The sequence below is a fragment of the Boleophthalmus pectinirostris genome, unplaced genomic scaffold, assembly GCF_026225935.1.
Source record: "Boleophthalmus pectinirostris isolate CB_2022bp ecotype Guang Dong unplaced genomic scaffold, ASM2622593v1 HiC_scaffold_11, whole genome shotgun sequence".
NCBI classification, from domain to species: Eukaryota; Metazoa; Chordata; class Actinopteri; order Gobiiformes; family Gobiidae; genus Boleophthalmus; species Boleophthalmus pectinirostris.
Window position 1 is genome coordinate 10,945,710 of NW_026570994.1, and position 19,996 is coordinate 10,965,705.

The 19,996-nt window shown below is 39.3% G+C and overlaps 2 protein-coding genes across 5 annotated transcripts in view; one reads left to right on the forward strand and one right to left on the reverse strand.

Annotated features, from left to right (window-relative positions):
* Nucleotides 1-6,363: 6,363 nt before the first annotated feature.
* LOC110153206 (cordon-bleu protein-like 1) lies at nt 6,364-13,336 on the reverse strand. Of its 4 annotated transcripts, none has more exons than XM_055163138.1 (9): nt 13,188-13,336; nt 12,068-12,208; nt 11,799-12,000; nt 11,465-11,729; nt 10,443-10,484; nt 10,276-10,358; nt 10,004-10,189; nt 9,828-9,924; nt 6,364-8,114 (listed from the first exon to the last, which is right to left on the reverse strand). In XM_055163138.1, the coding sequence occupies exons 2-9, from the start codon at nt 12,157-12,159 to the stop codon at nt 6,985-6,987; spliced, it is 2,097 nt and encodes a 698-aa protein (XP_055019113.1). In that variant the 5' UTR covers nt 12,160-12,208; nt 13,188-13,336; the 3' UTR covers nt 6,364-6,984. The 4 variants fall into 4 exon arrangements, with proteins under 4 accessions (XP_055019113.1, XP_055019118.1, XP_055019125.1 ...); XM_055163143.1 differs by having other exon boundaries at nt 12,068-12,429; nt 13,188-13,226; XM_055163150.1 differs by lacking the exon at nt 13,188-13,336 and adding an exon at nt 12,702-13,147.
* Nucleotides 8,650-19,996, forward strand: part of scn1lab (sodium channel, voltage-gated, type I like, alpha b) — a 35,345-nt gene continuing 23,998 nt past the window's right edge. The window contains exon 1 of the mRNA XM_055163132.1: nt 8,650-8,767. The gene's annotated coding sequence lies outside the window, so the exon portion shown is untranslated. The remainder of the gene's footprint in view (nt 8,768-19,996) is intronic.

Genomic DNA, 19,996 nt, shown 5'->3' on the forward strand with positions numbered 1-19,996 from the left:
AAAACAAGTAGAAGAAATATTGTCACATTACTTCTGTGTAGAGCTGTCAAAAGCAATCGATACCCAGACACTAATCCAAATTGAAGCTAGTATTCAACCTAGATACTCATTTGAAAAGTATTGATACTGAAAGAAAATCAAGCTTGGACCTTTCCTGAATAGTTTTACTAGTTTTTGTTCTAAATTTTGTTAAAGCCTAGTATTAGAAAACATAATGATATCAAATAAATTACTTTTATTTTTAGTTGAAATTACACTGCAAAAAAATAAATTTAGCCAAGTAATAATTACTTGAATTAACAAAGTTTTATAATAATATGAGTAAATTTCACAAGACTTTTTGTACTTGAAATATGAAAATACATCTTGCTACACTAACACTAACAACTCTTTTCACAAAAAATTAAGAAAAACCTTATTTGATTAGTAGATCATTTTACTTCTCAAGTTGAATCTATTCAAATAAAGTGAAATCTTATTAATTTAACTCATTTTAACTTACATAGATATTGCTTTTTTTGCAGTGTAACATTATTTTTTAGCTAAACAGAGCATTTTTGATTATGATTACCAAAATCTAGACTACCAATACTTTCCCTTGTTATTGAGTCATTCCATTCAGTATTAAAGCCTTAATAAATACATTATAAAACATATCACATAGAATAGATATTTTTGAATATTTTTTTTTTTATAACAAATAAATTAAAAAGTCATAGAGGCTTCAGGACATGGGGATTTAAATCATAGTCTTAAGATGAGCAGTTTTGGCCAATAATGTATTAATGAAATAAATTAAGAAAAGTAAAGTTGAGCTTTATATCCGGTAAACACAAGATAGGGAAAATATAATCTGCAACAGAAGCTGAATCGTAGTAATACCAATAATGTTTCTAAATAATAATTATGATAGCTGAAATACTATACTAATTTACTTCATTTGGATAATTTAGTAATAAAATAATAATATTAGTTCAGTAGGAGTGATAGTTTGAGTAATGTATAAACAGCTTATAGCTCTATATTGTCCGAAAATGTGAATAACATCCACCACACAGCATATAGAACTAGCCTCTGCATGACTCCTCTCTGTTTCCTTACACATATCTTGTAATACTCCTTTTGTGAAATCTCCCTCCTCTTTACATTATTATACCCTCACAATAGACCGGCGTGTGTTTGCCTGTTGAGTATAATTAAATCCTATACATTTCCAGGTCCCTTATGCAATAACTGATTCACTGCTCTGGTTTCCTGCTGTGTAAAGGCTTCCTGTTTGTTTACCCTCTGCTTTTTGAAGGCAGAGAGGTTAAAGCTACCTTGGGGCTCCATCTAAAGCTGTGTGGAAAGCACCTGTTAATAGCCTGGCCCCTTGCAGCATCTCCACAAACTCTTAATAAAAGATATTCGCAAACAACATGTTTTTTAGGTCCGGAACCTCTCACCTTTCGATTCAGCGCAAGTTTTGTGTATTCTTCGCAACAATAAAAAGATAGATTTGGTAAAAGCATTTCTGGGTATAGTCCGGTGATACAGCTTAGCAAAATACTCGCAAACATTTGTCAACATAGCTTTTCAGGTTAGACAAGTTATTACCCATGTCTTTTATCTCGCCCCATTGGAAATACACTGTGGACCCTCCCATTGGCCTTGAATGGATTTTTCTGCAACAGCTTTCTTTCATGCATCTACATTGCTTCTCTACCGTCCTCCATCACTCATTATAAAAAGATACGCAGCTGAAAAATTGAAATTCTCACAGACCTGGACATGAATTTAGCATCTTTTTAATATAATTCTTTCTTTGATCACATCAGAATTGATTTGTTCAATTTAGTAGCAGCAAGTTTCAATAGTGTAACATACAGCAGTCTCCCTTTTGTGTCACTGCTCCAATCCTTTGCGTCATTGAGTGGAGTGATTTTGCTTTGGAGTAAGTTTAAGCTGGATGCCCTTCCGTAGACAACACCCTGGGTCTGTTGCAGAACATTGGTGAGCTGTGACTATAATGTTGTAATAGTCTTGTACAGGTCTGCCTTTTTGTTTTTTGTTTTTTGTTTTTTTGTAAATTTCAAAGACTTCAAACTTTATACTTCTTCAAAAATTTTACCACCTTTTTTTTAAACTTAAATTATTACTTTTGAATTTTGAGTACAAATTCTGCAACAGCCAATCAGATGTGTGCTGCTAATTAGCACTAGGTGTATTGTACAAATTAATTTAGCCACTTGCTGCAAGGACACAGCATCACATTTTAAAAGTACAAATGCAGTTACTACAGGCAATTATACCCTGACATTTTTCATCAAACGACTTTTTTTATCTTATTTTTTCTAGCTCTAATTGGACTAAATTATCTTACTTGTGCTTTTTTTTCTTCATGTTTACCAGGATCTGCAGAAATGGACGCGAGAGCCAGCCGAAACACAGCTTGGAGGTGTCAATCAGGACTCTACCTTGAATGCTTTGAATGGATCTTGCAGTATAGCTATAGGTGATTCATTTTTCTCCATGTATTTTTTTCTATAGGTGGATGTCTAGAAATCACAATATCTAACGCGCGGTATTGCAATTTATAAGCATGAAGCAGAAGACATGGGGGTATCAATTTAACTCTTATAGTGTTAAATCTAGGGTTAGGCAAGAGTCTAAATAATGGTGTCTAATGTGGCTTGCATTGTGCTTGTGTGATGGCTTAAAATCCAATGACTCATGATCTATTATGGTGTAATGTGAACGCAGGGCCATCCAAGGTTGCGAAATAGTGGAGTGGGAGGGGGGCCGGGTGTCACTGTGGGGGTCTGAGAGAGGCGTAAGTAAAAGTCTATCATGCCATATAGACTTGAATTACTGTTTTCTGAAAGCTAAAAAATATGTCCCATTTGGCCAGCCATTTTTAAACGAAATTGCTCAAATTATTCATCTCCATTTGCGGGCCCTAATGCCTCTAATTGGTCTTTTATGACTTACAAACTGTATTTTTCTGTCATTTTTTCCTCTTTTCTTGCCTTCTGGCGTTTGTTTTTCTTTCTTCCGCGTGACATTGAGCCTCTCCCTGTCGGGGTGCTCTCTTGTCTCACTCCAGTGCACATTTCGCTGTCCCCTTCCTTCTCTTACCCCCCACCCCCCAGACAATGAGCTTTTGACTGAATACATTATCAGAAGCTGTTGTTCTGTTTGTTGTTGTTTTAGCATCCAAGAAAGGGAGATGAATTATTAATGATGACAGACAAAAAGAAGAAAAATAGAAAAAAAATATATAGAGGGATGTGTTGGGTACAGGAGCTCCATCAAGAGGAAAGAAAATTGTGCAAATTGGTATTCAACACAAAACTTTTAAAAGCCTTACAAAAGTGAGTGTGTGTTTTTAAGAATGAAACAGGAATTGGTGTGTTAATTTTACTAAACTACAGAAAACATCACAGAGGAGATGTGTAGACATTTGGAGAGACTTCTGCCCAAGCACTCCTATTATTTGAAAATCAGATTGTACTGAAACTTGGACTCAATATTGGTGATCTTATTTGACAATATTGCAAACAAAATCCTATAAAAATACTACAACTATAGAACTACGAACCTAATAAGGAAGTTATCTCAGCCCATTATTATCTATTATTTGTTTTTTGTTTTAAATTAGAAATTGTTCATGACAAAACTGAAATTATGCTTTATTTATGAACTGTGCATAGGGTGACTTTCATTATTGATAAAACAAATGAGAGAGAATTCAAACAATTAAAGTGTACGTAAGTATAATTAATCAAATGAGTTACCAGCGCATAACAAAGTCATCAAACTTCAATATCATCATTCTGAGGCGTATGGTAATGCTTGTAATTTAAACTAGTGGCTACCGTGCCCCCTCTTGGTCACTCGCGGCACTACACTGTCACTCAATCCTCATTATTCACCACTCTAAAGTTCTGAGCGACTTCCCAATAATTGTTACTGTGATTAGATCCCAGTCAAAGATATGTGCGTGGGGTGCGTAAAGTTGGCACGTTACTCAGAGCCAGAAAAAGCGCATTGCTTGGTATTAAAACGCTAATTTGTCTCATTGTATAGACACGAGGGCAGGGGCGTCTGTTTTGATCAAAGGGACAGCCGCTGGTGACGAATTAACTGCCGTGATTGTGTCAGTTTGTCACCACATTGGATCTCGGGCAGTGTCCATTCATCACAATCACGCGCTCCCTCTCCCTGGATGGATGAATGAAGAAAAATGACATAGATAGCCGCTTGTCCACCATGGCCCTACGCAGCCTATAGAATATCGCCAATGTGTTTAGTTTGGAGTGTTACGCAGCGCTGCCCGGGCCCATGAATCAAACCGACTTGACTTTGAGGCTCCTGTCAAAAATCTTTCTGCGTGTTCTTTGTGGAAGACGATTCAAAAAGCTAACAAAAATGATTGATTTAGTTTGGATGGGTATTTAAAAAAGACACATCACGTATCTATTTTTTCCTGTTTGAATGTATTTATAGCGTCTACTCTACCCTGAGCGAGAGAAAAAAGTGAGGCCCGTGTGTGTGTGTGTGTGGAGTTTACAGGATCAAAGAAGAGGTAAATATCATTTCCATAACATTTGAACCAGTTAACCAGCAGCACAATGCAGAGAAGCACTACTGTAAGCGCCTGACACTGCCAATGAGGCGGGAACTGTGTGATTTGCCGTTCCGCCAAAGAGGAGGGAAGCGAGCGCAAACATGGAGGAGGTCATGGGGTCAAACTGAGCTCTCCCCGCATCACTTTCCAAAGCGCTCCCCCCTCGAGCGCTGGTGATGTTTTAGGCAAGCGTACCTCACTCTTTAGGGGGGAGGCCCGATGGATGCCGCTCCCAAGGTGAATGGGAAAGAATAGCATTAAGCCGCACCACATTGCCTGGGGAGAACAACACATGCTTTGGGTGATTCATCTATTGATTATTTCGAGCCAAGCAACGGAGGTGCCATGTAAACACACATATATTAGCAGGCTACAATACGCACACACAAGCGCACGGCACAGTGGATCTCTGCCGATGCGATGCTGCGCGCCCCGGGCCTTTCCACTGTTTTATAATCACATTCTGACTTGGACCAGCTCGTGGGCATCTTCAAACCACCAGGCACGCACATCAGATGGAAAACTAAGTAGAGATGAATGGTGATATGAAGGAATAAATAAATGATAAATGCGCATTACCGGTGTTTGTGTGGGCCAGCTATTGTATTATTGATTCAAGACGTTTATGTGTTTTTCTACTGTGTGTGCTTTCTACATACAGTATGAACCAAGTTCTACCACTTAATACGCCCAGCAACTCTCCAGTAGATGGAGTCTATCTGATGGTCAAATGTGTAGCAGGCTGATTTATAATCTATACATGCAATTAAACTCTTTGGAAAGACAATTACGCACAGTGATGCACTGGACCTCCTGTTGAATTAGAAGTGTGTTGAGCTGTGGAAGGTGTACTCTGGAGTGAGGCTGATCCATTTGTCTGGACCGCGCTCAGACTGGGGTCACGTGACTCAGATGTCCTCAGATCAGCTATTCCTCTGTTCATGAACCAAACGAGCTCGTGTTTTGTCCCTTGTGAGCTGTGCTGAAGATGACAGTGTTCAGACTAAACAGCCATGACAGAGTAGCATTTGTGTTAAGTTGCATTATGGGCTCAAGGTTCCTCTTTGTTAGCGATGTCTGCATAATCCTGAGTCTGATCTCAACATTTGTGCTCAGGTTGAAATCCAACCTTTCACTAATGCCACACGTGTCACTTATATTGGCTATCACGACTTTGTGCTGAGAAAAAACTCCTGGGCTGGCATGTGTGTATGCTTCTCTTCTGCAGGTTTTTCTAAACGGTGGACGTGGCTCTCCCTTAGGGGCGGTAATGGCATTCTCCATGACAACGGCAGTGTGACACGACTGTGCCCTTGAGGGCCGCGCGCTCCTCTGGGGGGAGCGTAGAGGAAACACGACAGGGTCAGCGGTCAGCTCCCATCATCCAGCAGGACCCTCCTATCTCCCCCATCTCCCCCATTCCTCCTCAGGTGCAGCGAGGAGAGGATCCCACTCAGTCCGGGCCTGGCAACACGGAGCTGTAGCCACCGGCTGTTCTGGCTGGGCCTCTTCCTCTCAGCTCCTCACTGTTCCTCCAAGGCCAGGACTGGATCAATACATGGTGCTATGAATTCTTTTGGCACCAGAGTATATCTGCACTGCCCCGAGCTCTGGGTCCGTTAAAGACATAACAGAAAGTGCATGTGAGCAAAGTGGACTACTCCATCCAGGAAGCCCTGCAAATGTTTGGCATACAACCCATGATTCCAACAAGGAATTTTGGCCTACGAGTGATTCTAAAAAACAGTCCCATGTGTTTAGATATATTTTTATTGTGTACATTGTCATCGTAGTGATTTAAGACAATGTCACAGGGGGAAGTCTATTTAAGTAAATATAGTAATAAATAAGTCCTGAAACAACTTCCACATTATGTCATAATTTAGACATTTAACTTCATAATTTCAGTTAGATTATGTATAGACCGATAATAAAGGACACAACAGTCACAAGCTTCACAAACAGAGCTCTAGTGCCACCTGCTGGTAAAGAAAACGATCACACTTAAAATTCTACACTGCATATCTGATAAGGTTAAGTATGTACCTCGATATAACATAACCACACAGAATCAAGCACCTATTTAACTGCAGAACTTAGAAGTTATCACACAAAAAATGTCATAAGTTCATATAGGCATGCGGTTCCTGTACAGAAAGTTTGGCCTCTTTGGCAACAGAAAATGTTTTAGTTCAGCTTGAAAACATAACTAATGTGTGGAATAAATTAAGTGTCTAGTACAGGAATACAAAACATATTATTCACTTAATTTTAAACAGTCTTGAGCTTGTCTGACTCTTGCAGGCACCTAAAAAGAGGCAGATGTGCAGGTTTATGTACACAATCATTGAAATAAAACTACTAAAATGTACTTCCTAGTTGTCCTCTTGTGTATCTTGGTGAACCGGTGCACTTATGGTCTTCCCTGTACTGTGAAGCCTGGACCTCTGCACTGCCGCAGCTACGGCCTGTGCAAACATGGAGGGGGCTGGGACCACCTTCTCCGAATCTCCAGCTGTGATTATTGGGGTCTCACTATCGGAGCGCCCATGTTCATTTGTGACAGTGCCAGACGCGCTCGCTTTGGCTTCATTCAAATCTTCTTTGAAATAAATTGGAGGAGGTGGGGGAGGGAAATTGTCCTCGTGTATATTTTGTTTATCATCATTATCATCACATGTTTTGGACTCACATGCATTTGATTCTGTATGACTATCTTCAACTTCCTCTTCACCAAAATACAACTCACCCTCATCGGTCTCATGACATTGGTCTGACTTTTCTTCCACTTTGTCATCATTAACCACCGTTTCTCCATTTTGTTTTGTAGTTTCAACAATGTCCTCAACCTCCTCTAGATTTGAACTACTACTGTCAAGTGGAGGAGAACAGGAAGTGCTCTCCCCCTCATCTGGACAAGCTATGGGTGAGCTGCGTTCTGATTGGTCAGGATCATCTTCCGCTTTCAGCGATTGGTCAGTTTCTGGAATGACTTGTTGTTCTTCTGCTTTTTCAAGTTCAGCCTCCGTCTCCTCCTCTTTCGCTGGGACATCCTGGGTGGGTTCTGCGTCACTTTCTCTCCTAGAAGGCACCACTTTAAATGTTGTTAACCCTTTCCTGTCTGCGGGGTCCTCAAACTCATTTTCAGTTGGTAAATCTGTAACATTCAGAGCTGACTTTATTTCTGTGTCATTTTCTAATGTACATGACGTGCCATTGTGTATGTTGGGGATGGCGGTGGAGTTTTTGAGGCGTTTGACCAGCACTCCAGTGGATAGAGAAGATGTGAGGACTTTAGCCAGAGCAGTACGTGCGTCTGACAGGTCTTTGCCATGGATGAAGGGCCGATCTGAGTCTGGGGGCTTATGGAAAGGAGGAGCAGATGATGGAGATGATGGAGATGGTGGTGGTGGAAGAGGTGATGAAGAGGATGCAGATAGTGATGGATGACTGACAGACTCAGGTTCCTCAGACTCTTTCAGTTCCTCCAAAGATTTGAGAGAATCTATAAAGTCATGTAAAAGCATATGTCAATAATAATTCTTTGACTACTAGACAGGGCTGTTATTATATTGAGAGCTATTATAATGAGTAAAGTCAACACTGAAACAGAAATGTATAAAGAAATGTGGAGATGTGATCAACAGTAATTCCAGGCTGACAGTTTTGGGGCTGTTTTTAAACTAAAATATCCAAGTACTGTGTTCTGTATCTACTATCATTACTACAGTTAAATATTTTGATTTGTTTGTCTTTGTTAAAATGCATTTGGTGTTAGCAGACTTTTATTTTGATAAATATGTGTTGGTTTTAAAACAAATATAATATACCTCAGCACAAGAGAAGCTGTGGAAAGACTTCCTAATTACTAAATCTGGATAAAAAATATAGAGCATGAAAAGCAACATACAAAGCACCAAGCCAACAATACGGAGCAGCAAGCATGGGACAGTCACAAAACCATAAAAAATACATATATTATTATACAAATAACAATCAAAAACAATGGCACAACTCAAACAACAAGCATTTGTGTGCATCAGACAGGAGCATAAAGCCACTAATACAAAGGAGAAGAGGCCATCATGGAGCAGACTGGAGAAGGGTGGTGCAAGGAGCAGAGACAAAGGAGAAGCAACCCTCAACCAGCCCCTCCAGGTAACACACAATCTGCAAGCAGGAGACACAACGTTCAAGTTGAAAAGTTCCTGAGTAAAGTTTAAAAGTGTGTAGGAGCATCAGTGGGTTTTAATGAACCCTAGATGGGCAGTTGTTGTTCTAGCCTCCCGGCCCTCACTCCACCACTGAAGCCAATTAGTCAAACAGCGAAAACAGCAGCGGCCAGGAGAGTGGACTAAACTTTTGATTTTGAGTTATTCTCTTAAGGGCAAAATAAAGAAATTTAATTATTGCTAAAACACATGTTGACAATTTACAGAGAAAGAAAAAAGGAGCCAAGCACAAAAAGCAGGAAAAGCATGTTAGACTAATACAAGGGAATGGACCAGTGGACAATAGAAGGATTTATCTGGGAACGCTCTGCAGCCAATGAAAAGGGCTTTAGGTCACTTTAATTGCCCTGAGCGGGGTTAAATTGTTCGGACTGATAAAAAGAGGCATTTTGCGCCGGTTTTAACTGCTAAATCTTCCAAGCTGCGCTGACATTTTAATCTTGATTTTACTTCAATCTCTGTCGACCTTAGGGTGCTTTCAAGATGCACTTTTTTTTTGCAGATTCAAAAACTCAACCCTCGTTAAATACATTTGATTTGAACTAGAGCACTGCGAGGGGTCAATTGGGACTATTACCCTTCTTCACTATTATATTAGCTGACATGGGTTCTTCAGACACTCACCACTCCACTAGCACTCATCACTAGAAGGATACTAATTTTTGTCTTAGTTTACGGCATAAAATCAAATAATATCTAGATAAATTTAATTTACTCAGATTAAGAACATTTAACTTGGTATGAGTCAATTTGTCTTGACAGGTAAAATGATCTAATAATGGAATAAATATTTCTTTCTTGGTTCAAACGACATAAGATTTAGTTTCTTATCTTCATTGGAGTTGTTTTTAACTACAAAAAGACTTGTTCCATTGATAGATCATTTTACTTGTCAAGTGAAATTTACTCACATCCAATTAACATTTTCTTAATTCAAGTCATTTTAACCTGGAAAGATGTAACTTTTAGTACTAGTTGCTTTTTACCTTCAGCTGTGTCTACGTGATTGTCTTGGTCATGGATTGCAATTGGTGGTGGTGGAGCTCTCCTTTTGGTGCTTCTCAGTGTATCATCACCAGACCTCTGCACAAATATGACCATTTTAAAACCTTTTGCTGAATTTTATATAAATATTTCTCAAAATAGGACAATGGGACATTACCTGTGTTAAGTGGCATGTGCTGAGATTGTTGGGGGTGCTATTGGATGCACCCATGGGTGGTTGAGGGGCACGTCTCTTCTTTGGCTGATCTGTAGGTGGGCTAATATATGAGGCTACATCCTGAGTGCTAACGCTAGCTGATCTTGACTTGAGTCCAGGAGAGGTTGGGGCACTGACAGTATGACTCTGATAAAAAAAGGCAAGGCAGATGTGAAAAGACAGAACAACATTTATTTTTAAAGAAATCAATAAGTGTCCAAAGCTTGACTTACCGGTTCAGATTTTTTTCTATTTTTTCTGAATAAGCTAAAGAGTCCATGGTTGTCAGACTTTTTCTTCTCCTTTTTTGTCAGATCTAGAAATTCAACAGATCCCTAATAGTATATTTTATAGGAGAAATAGCTGCTTTTGTGGTGAATGTCTCTGTAAACAACCTTACCTTGAAGTGAGGAAGATGAGGAAAACTTGGTTGGAGTGACGTCTGTTTTGAATAGAAAATATTTATTATGAAAAACAGGTGGACAACATGAGCATGTATTTTCTGTGAAATGCAGGGTAAATCTTGCTAACACTTAAAAAATTCAGTTGTGCTTTTTGGAATTTTACTTGGCCCTGATCATTAAATATTATAAACCTAGTTGTGGGAGATATGTACATTTTTTTCTTCGAGCCAAATCACAATAACAATTTTATCATGACTTCTATACACTTCGTATATTTCTTTAGCTTTTAAAAGGTCCTATATTACACAATGCTGATTTGAAAGCTATAAGCCATGTTATAATGTTGTTATCTCATCAAAAACATACCTGTAGTTGTGTTTTGTTTCATTCACACTTGTTTGAGTAACCTTTTACCATTAGTGTGTCTACATCTCCAAAGCTCAGAATGCTCTGTTCCAACTTGTGATGTCAGGTAGTGGTAGTTTTTAAGTTAACAGCTACCTTTTACCTTTAGTTAAGTAGATTCCAGGGCTAAATTTTTTCAAATGATTCTAGTGAAGGTGCATGGAGTTTAAAAACACAGTGGAGCACTTCTTGTTTTACTACTTGACATCATAAGGTGGAGTGTTCTTTGTTTGAGACAAGAACTATGTAGGGTTTGGGTGTTATATGTGTGAATGAAACAAAACACAACTCTAGGTATGTGTTTGATGAGGAAACAACATAATAATATAGATCTTAAAGGACCCACATCACACTGTTTTCTGATGTACCAAAAAGTCATTTGCTTCTTCTGAAAGTTGACAAACCACTTGACTCAGAGCCATGAGGAACTTTTTCAAGAGAAATGGATGTTTGTGCAAATAACTGTATTGCAGAGAAAATGTGTGAATCATCATATGACAGTTGACCCAAAACAGCAGACTGTCACAGGGATCAGATTTTTATTTTTTACCTCACCCTATATAAGCCTATAGAGTCTTGTGATGTCTTCTGCAGTTGGCACTTTCAGTCTTACCTGCTGCAGTGTGGGGCAGATGTCCAGTACATTCTTTGGCTGCTGTGTCTTTGGCATACACCTCTCTCAGGCCGTGCTCATTCAAAGTCCTGCTCAGGTCCAGTGGTTCTTTAGACTCAGAGTCTCTCAGTAAAACTGTACTTTCCACTTCAAACTCGCACTTGTCACACACCACCGGCAGCAGCTTTTCCAGGGGCAGTCTTGGGTTCACCCGCACCACGGCCTTATGGGATTTGTTGTAGTTTATTAAGAGGCGTACAGTTGCCTGCAAATATAGAAATATGTCAACAAATATAAGTATTTACAACATCTAAATGAGGTCGGCAACTCTTACCTCTGGCATGTAGGGTGTTCTGATTTTCCCTTCTCCTGCTCTGGGCTTCAAAACTATCTTTTCAGCTTCTAGTAAACCAATAGGTGAGTTCGGCTTAAAGCTGATATTATTCTTGTTTGGCGATAGGACTTCAACGGTGTATTCTGAAGGGTTGAGGTGGTGACTGGCGCAAAGGGTCACCAGCAAGTCCATGACTGGTTTACTATACAAGATCAAATACTTTAAGGAAATGAGAAGCAAGAAGATTTAAAATATGAATATATGTTTACCTTCCATGGACAATTGTGTTCTTCTCCAGCCCTCCTGGCAGCACCACAGAAAGAGAATGCTCCCTCTCCAATGGACTAATGCCTTCATTCATTTTTGTAGTTGTCAGTACCTCCAGTTGTCAGCTTAGTCAACTCCACCTTCTAGATTTTTCAAATCAGAAGCATAACAAGGATGCTTATGCCACTTGTAGAGGCAACTGGCCGCACAGTAGCTGCCCTCACAGTGGAACAGTTGGTGCCAGTGTGAAATATAACAGCTGCACTCAAAAATTTGAAGACTGAAATTACACTGCATGACCACACCAGGGGAAATTACTCACTCAAGGGCCTAGGAAAATGATTCAAAGTAACCAAGACAACAACTGTAAAACAAACAACAAAGGTTGTTTTTCAGTTCGGCCTACATAAAGTAACATTGTTTACCTGTCCATTAACTGGCACCATGCCCATATGATAAATAAATGAAATTGTTATCAACAATCAGTTAGCCTACCAGCACAATCTACTCCTCAAACAAGAAATAGCATGTCCCGCATTATATTCCCATGTTCAAAGTCATAACACTCCGTGCGTAATGCGGTTGGCTAAATCAAAGTTTCCTTTTTTAAAACGTCTAGTCGCTCTCTTTCTTCACCTTTGACCCTTTGTGGTTGATCGCTGCTACTTATCCACAGCTTCTTCTTCTCCCTGTTCGATTCAAGTGCGCTCCGTGTGTGTATTTTAGGCTGGCAGTTGACAAGAGCGTGCCAATCAGACAGCTGCGCCAAAACGTTCATCAACACACTCCAACGCGCAACGACCACATGACCCTGGCTAGTACTCGCGCCGTGCAAGACATCTTAAAGTTGAATAGTTTTACATTCAACGTAGCGAGGCAAATAGCTATCACTTTACGTAATTTATTTTGGTGAAGACTGTTAGCATAGCCTACAGGTAGCTGCGCACACTTCAGCCATGTGTCCAAGCATTAATGCAGACTTGTAAATAAGATTACACTCTTTCTTGAGTAATAAGGCTTAGTGCGTTTCAAAGACTTGCCCTATCTATGCCATCAAATATTCACTGTAATAAGTTTAATGCAATACGTAGGCCTAATATAGCCTGGCCATTATAGACTTACCTGAGTGCGCAGAGTCGTGCCATCATGCGCCCCACTTCTCCTTGTGTTGTTATTCCGTCATAGGAGAGACGCATGTGAGGGTTGTGTCCACTTTAATCCCCGTTAAGCACAACCTGCCACACCTTCAGAGCCCTCCCACCACGTGACCACACACTGTCAGTGCTGTGTCCACATACCCAGCTTGTGTCATATCTATTATGATGAGGATGGCGACATAAACATCTGTATTGTTTTGTCTATTCATTGAAACAAATAAGAGTAAATTGGCCTGCAAAATTACAGATTTTTCAATATTTCAAAAAGACCATTAATCTACATAAGCCTCTAATCCTCTCAGAATTGGTTTCAGTTTTGCTGATAAGCCAACCATACCTACAGCATTATCTCTGTTTGCCAAACATTAGTGCTCTCTGGGTCACTTCTGATTAACATGGGGTGCTCTTCTGTATGCATTAAACAGCATTATAGACACGCACAAAATAGTCTAGACAGTTTTATCATATTTCCAACACAACTTTAAATTTTGCTTACTTATACTTTTGCACTACAGAGTCCCCATATTTTTAAAATTCTTATGTAACCATACCACCCTTCTCAAAAAAGTTTTTCTTCAAGATAATTACGAGAAATAAAGTACAATACTATATATGTAAGGTACGGCACAATAAGCCATAGTGGTATAGAGCCAATAGCTATAAATGATGTAACAACAGTAATTAATAGACATCCTCATTATCACCACTGACTCATTTCCATACTGTAGATGAGTAGTAGGCAGCTGCAGGAGTTTTAATCAAATTAAGCCTGAGGAGCACATGTCCACTCTGGTTGTAATCTTGTAATCTTATTCTACTGTCTGTCAATGAGCTTGTGGCTGGCTGCAGTAAACACATCACTGCTTCTCTATGGGGGTTAATGAACTGATTTTGATGACTAACTGCAGAACAGAAAGCCGGTTAGTCACTGTCCACGGTGAATCATCTGAGAGCATGTTGTGAAATCAGAGAACAAATCAACAACACACTACATTTAGGATCTGTAGTTGACTGGTCTTGATAATTACTTTATCAGCTTATTGTATAATAATATATAATAGATGAACAATATTATCATTTGTACCTTTGTAGGGAAATTGTGGGGCTATGTAATGATATTTCAGTTGTAGATGGTCCAATAATTAACATACATAGCACATGGTAGGTACTGAATTAACTATTTTAGTGTTTCATTGTACTATTTGTACATGTTTGATATGATTCACTTAGAAAAGGATTTATTATGATCATCCAGCTTTAAGGTTACTGTGAAAGTGGTATATATTTTCAATTTCACTATTATTGTTTATCGTGAGTTTCAGAATTAATATATCACCCTTCAAAATTTCTTAGCTAGCCTAGCTGTAGTGCAAATTTGAATCTACAAATTGCCAATACAATTGCATTTTGGGCTGTTATTACAAACATATAAAATTCAGTGTAATACCAGTGTAGAAAATGTGTAAAATGAAAATACAAGCTGAAAAAGTCAATGGACCAAGAAGAAGTGTCCTTTGATGTGAAAAGCTGAATAAAACATCACATCAAAAGTCATAGTATAGATTTTAGCAATTTTTTTTTTATCAGTTTACATAGTTAGCTGCAAAGTGCAATATATATTTATCCATATCTATATTTTGCTCTGTTCCAACTGAATTTAAATAATTGGAATATGTTTTGTAAGGTTTGCAAAACATTTTCTTTCTCTCCTCATTTCTAGATCTATTTGCAATGTCCAACAAACCACTCGAAGTCAGCCTGGGCAAATTTGGACAGCTATACAAAGTGAACCAAACTAAGGCATTCGTTCAGCGCAAAAAAAGCAACAGCCCAGTTCTGATGTCCCCGCTGTTTGAACCAGACATCTAAATTCATCAGTGGGCCTCTAATGAAAGAGCAGGCACGCACTCACAGCTGGCTGCTAAGAGGAAAAACTGTGATCTCACTGTTTGGAAACTCACCCAAAATACACTGGCAGCATGGTATGAAAAAAATGTCAAAATTATGTCAATATTATTAATAACAGACTCATAACCTATTCCAAGAATACAGGCATACTTATCTAGAATGCAGCTTGTTGACACTACCTTATTAACAATAGGTAACAAGGTAGTGTAGAATCATTTGCTTGTCCCTAAACAAAGGCCTTTTGAAAAGAAGCGACATAAGAAAATATTATTAAATTATGCAAATTTTCCAAAGATATAAATGGAAACTTGTCAGCTCTTAATCACAGCCTATAACATATATTTACTTAAAGGTGCACTGGTGAAACTTTTCTGGTGGAGACCTACTTGTTTCCATGGTTATGTTATTGCTTTGCGTGGAATGTTTCATGGTATGACTTTAAACTTCTAGCATGTATTCATTACGAGTGCTTCTATTACTCAAAAACACAATAATTCCCTCTGTGAATAGGGGCGACTCTTCACAGATCTGAATTGTAATGTAGTCTTCCTTGTGATAGATAGGTTTAATCTATACTATGGAACATTCTAGACAAAGCCATAAAATTTCCATGGAAACAAGCAGATGACCCTCCACTAGAAATGTTACACAGTACACCTTTGTCTTTATTGTGTTCATTAATTTTTTTATAGGCCTATTTATATTAAGCGTCCCAATGGTCAGAGCATGAATGTTACTGACAAGTAACAATGTACAAGTCCATCCTCCGTTTCTAAATTTGTTGCATTAATTAAACTTGTCCAGTAGATGGCACAACTTTTTTCTTCTGGGACCTCTCGATCTGGGTTTATGTAATTACAGTACATGTCCAGAAGATGGCAGGAATGCACAGAAAATCAGAGACTCTCCCAGCTCCAATGTTGCCTGCACGTGAACATCCTTGTGCACATGCTTCATCAAATTTCAGTGTCCAATCAGATTTCATTAACTTTATATTTGTCAGAATAGCATAATTTATTTAAACATGGTACGTTTCTCACACTTAAGTAGATTTCATAACATTTAAACTAGAGTAGACCTGTTACTAAACTCAAGTAAGTACTGTAAGAAAACTCAAATATCTTATTAAACTATCAAATAAGTACTGGCAAATTAAAACAAACCTAAACCCCAATAATCCCTATAACATAATACGTGGAATAGTGAAATGCTTGGTGCCTTCAAAGTTGTTAAAAGCAACGACATTTATTGACCCCTATCGGAAATGACTAGTGCCATTCGCAGTGCCAGCAGGTGGGCTCGTCTCGCACTTTCCTTGTCCCCTTCCCTTCTTCCCTTCTCATAAATCACTGACTTCAGGATATTTTCTAGAAGTGCTCGCAGGCCATCTTGTGACAGCTTCGAGGACATTCACTTCCAGCTGAGCCTGCGATGCCTACCCAACCGGAAGCGCGGATTGATTTGTCCGTGGCCAACAAGTGCGTCTGGAAGATCAAAGAAGAACTGAGCAAATGTTAATCCGACACGTCTCTTGAAAGAGTTTTAGGTTTAGGAGACACCCGTTTGAATTTTATAGTGACAAACTCTGCGCTTGAAAACGGATTATTCGACGGGAAATGGGATCTACCTCCAGGGTCCTCACCTGCTGGGCACCGTAATGGTGGTGAGTAACGACAGTTATTTGCATCTTCAGCCTGCATCGTGATTAGGTTGCATCCTTTAGCCAAAACACATTTAATACATGGAAGCTGATGAGTTATTTGTGTATTATTGGTAGGCCCCTATGTTATGGTTTAAGAGCCATCATAGCCTATTCATTGCGCAGTAGATCTAATATTTAAAGAATTAAACAACACTAAAGACTAAAATTGGTGAACAATAAGAATGTTATCTGTGTTATTTTAGAATCTGCATATTTTAAAACATTGTGGCCCATGAAATCTATATGTCTGTAGTGTCAAAGCTAAGCGTGCATAGTGACAACATAGCCACAGCAGGCCCATTGTCACTGTCCATTACGCGTCAACCTGAAACGACTTTATATTTTGTGTTTCATACATTGGCAACGTTGTGAGGCGGCACATAGCCACAGTTCTGTTTCTATTTTGGGTTATTCAATTGCTGCCTTCATCTACGATCGATTACCAGCAGCAGACACATCTGGCAAGGACACGCCCAGACTTATTCCGTCCCCATTCACTGGTTTATGGCCGTGCGTTCTCACCCTTTACTCAGCGCTATTCTCCATTTTGGTAAGGCAATGGCCACTACAGGTTGTTGAGACTGGGAGAAAAGGGACGATGCTACGGACGCGCTTGTTATTAGCCGAAAGACATCTTGACCAGCGCTTAAGGACCTGTGGCGGCCCCTGGACTTCAGTCTCATCCGCTCTGATTTGCTGTCCTTAGCGGTGATTGGTGATTGGCGTCTGGAGTGATCGAGAAGCGTCCTCCCTACCCGGCGTGTGCGTGCGTGAGGGCCCGTCTTGTTTGTTCGCCCGTGGGAGGCGTCGTGCTTTACCAGTGGCGAATCTCGAGGCTGTAAAGACAACATGAGAGCATCTATTTGGCCGAGATAATTGGAGTTTTTAAGTGCTGAAAATATCACGGAGACGTCCTCAACATGGCGACAGCTGCTGCGGTCCCTCTGGCTCGTGCTCAAACCGCGACACTCGAGGTATAGTCTGTCTATCATATTGGTACTAGCTGTCATTCTCTTTGTTTACCATAGATTCTATTAATAACCATATTGTGCTTTTCATTTTACATAGGCTATTCCTGGTTTCTGTCAGTGCCCTCACATTGACAGAGATAGTATTTATAAATTAATAATGCACCCTAATTGTTGTACAACTGAGTACGTGTCTGTGCGTCAGTGTTCATATGTTACAGCTCGTCTAATGCGCGTTGTTTACATCCCATGGCGACTGTAGTTGCCATTAGCTTTTTGACTCGGTTCACCGTTTGACAAAATGGCAAATTAAATATTAAAATATACCCAGAATAACTTGGCAGATCTCATATAAGCGCACAGACTATTTTTCAGTACAGATTTAGAGTTTTGTGAATGGACTACAAAACTAAAATGTTGATATTGTGTTGAGTATTGCTTTCAGCACCATGGACAGAGAAACATTGCCGAAAGCTTCCGTTCTGTTCAATAACTCTTGAACCAGTGAGTTTAGGCCTGTAGTTGAAACAAGTCACCACTCTGCTCGATGTCAGTGTGCTGTCCAAATATTAAAGTAGATTGCTCTTGTCCTGGGGTGGCTGTAGGAGTGTGAACGCTGTCAGCTGCTCTAACACGTGGACTCTGAGTTGTCAGTGCCTGGATACATGTATGTTACTGTTATCTGCTCCTGAGAGTGTGTGGTTCTGAGCTCACAGCCTATTCAAAGATGACAACACTAATATTTGAGGTGGGTGAGTGCTCTGCTGCTTTCAACCTGCACCAACCAGCTGAATCACAGTGCACTGGCTGTAAAGATGGTCCCACTATTTAATTACCAGGATATGCATGAGATTCTGAGGAACACCAGTCACAGATCACCAGGATTAAATTATTAGAATTTGGTCCTTTGTTAAAGGGTCCATATTGCGCTATTTTTTGATGTATGTTATAATGTTGTTTCCCCATCACAAACATACCTGGAGCTGTGTTTTGTTTCATTCACACATGTTTAAAACACAAACCCTGCATATTTAGGCTGAGTTCTTCTCTCAAACAGAAAACACTCTGTTCCACCTTGTGATGTCATGTAGTGTCACTAGAATTTTTTAAATAGTTTCAGCCCTAGAATTTTCTATCTCTACTGAACTAAGGGGAAAAAATTGTTGTTGAAAACTACACACTTGACACATTTTGAGTTTTGGATTTGTAGACAGACAATAATAATAGGTTATTCAAAAACATGCGTGAATGAAACAAAACTCAACTCCAGGTATGTTTTTGATGAGGTAACAACATTATAACATGGCTTAAAGCTCACAAAAGTGAATTTTGCGTAATAGAGGACCTTTAAGTTCACAACACTGCTGTTAAAAGGTCAAGACATTACTGACCACTGTAGTGAGTAGGATGGACCTCTACAGTGTCTCATAAGGGACAATAATATGCCTGGGAGATTGCAGGGACTTGAAGGCACTGATTCTGTGCTTTTAATGGCTCACAAGGGTTTTCAAGATGTTGTTTATCTGTGTTTTCCACTGGGAAGAGATGACATCTGTGTAAGGGTTACAGTAGTAGTCATTTACTCTGCTGTCTCTGTGTTCATGAGATATCACAGTTTTATTTATTTGTCAATTAGTGATGGTTAAAGTTATGTTATTTACTTTTCTAATGATTGAAGGGTTAGAGTAATGGGTTAAGCATCGACATTATTAGGACCATGAGAAGGTCTTAAACTCTAGGGTTTACAGTGTGGAGTTTGCATGTTTTCCCTGTGTCTTTGTAGGTTTTCTCTGTTTACTCATGTTTCTCATAGCATTAAAACATGTTTTATATGGTCCCTCTGGGGCTGGGTTATCTCTGTAAAAGAGATTCTGAATCTCATCGGAACTCTCCTGGTTAAATAAAGGTTACATTTTCAGGTCAACTGGTTTCTGATTGGAAAAATGGGAGAAGCTGACAAAAGAATAGTATAGTTAGGATTACTTGAAAAATGTGGGGGAAGCGTAGTATTAGCAGTTGATTTCAAATTTAAACTTGGGTCTTATGTCTCAAGACAACTTCAGATGTGTTGTAACTAGAAGCTGTCTATAGTCTACACCGTATGTCTTAAGCATATTAATGTAAGATTCGTCATCTTTTTTTCAGTTATAAAACAGGCTCCAGAGTCCAGTTAGAAGCATCAGTCCATTGTGTCTC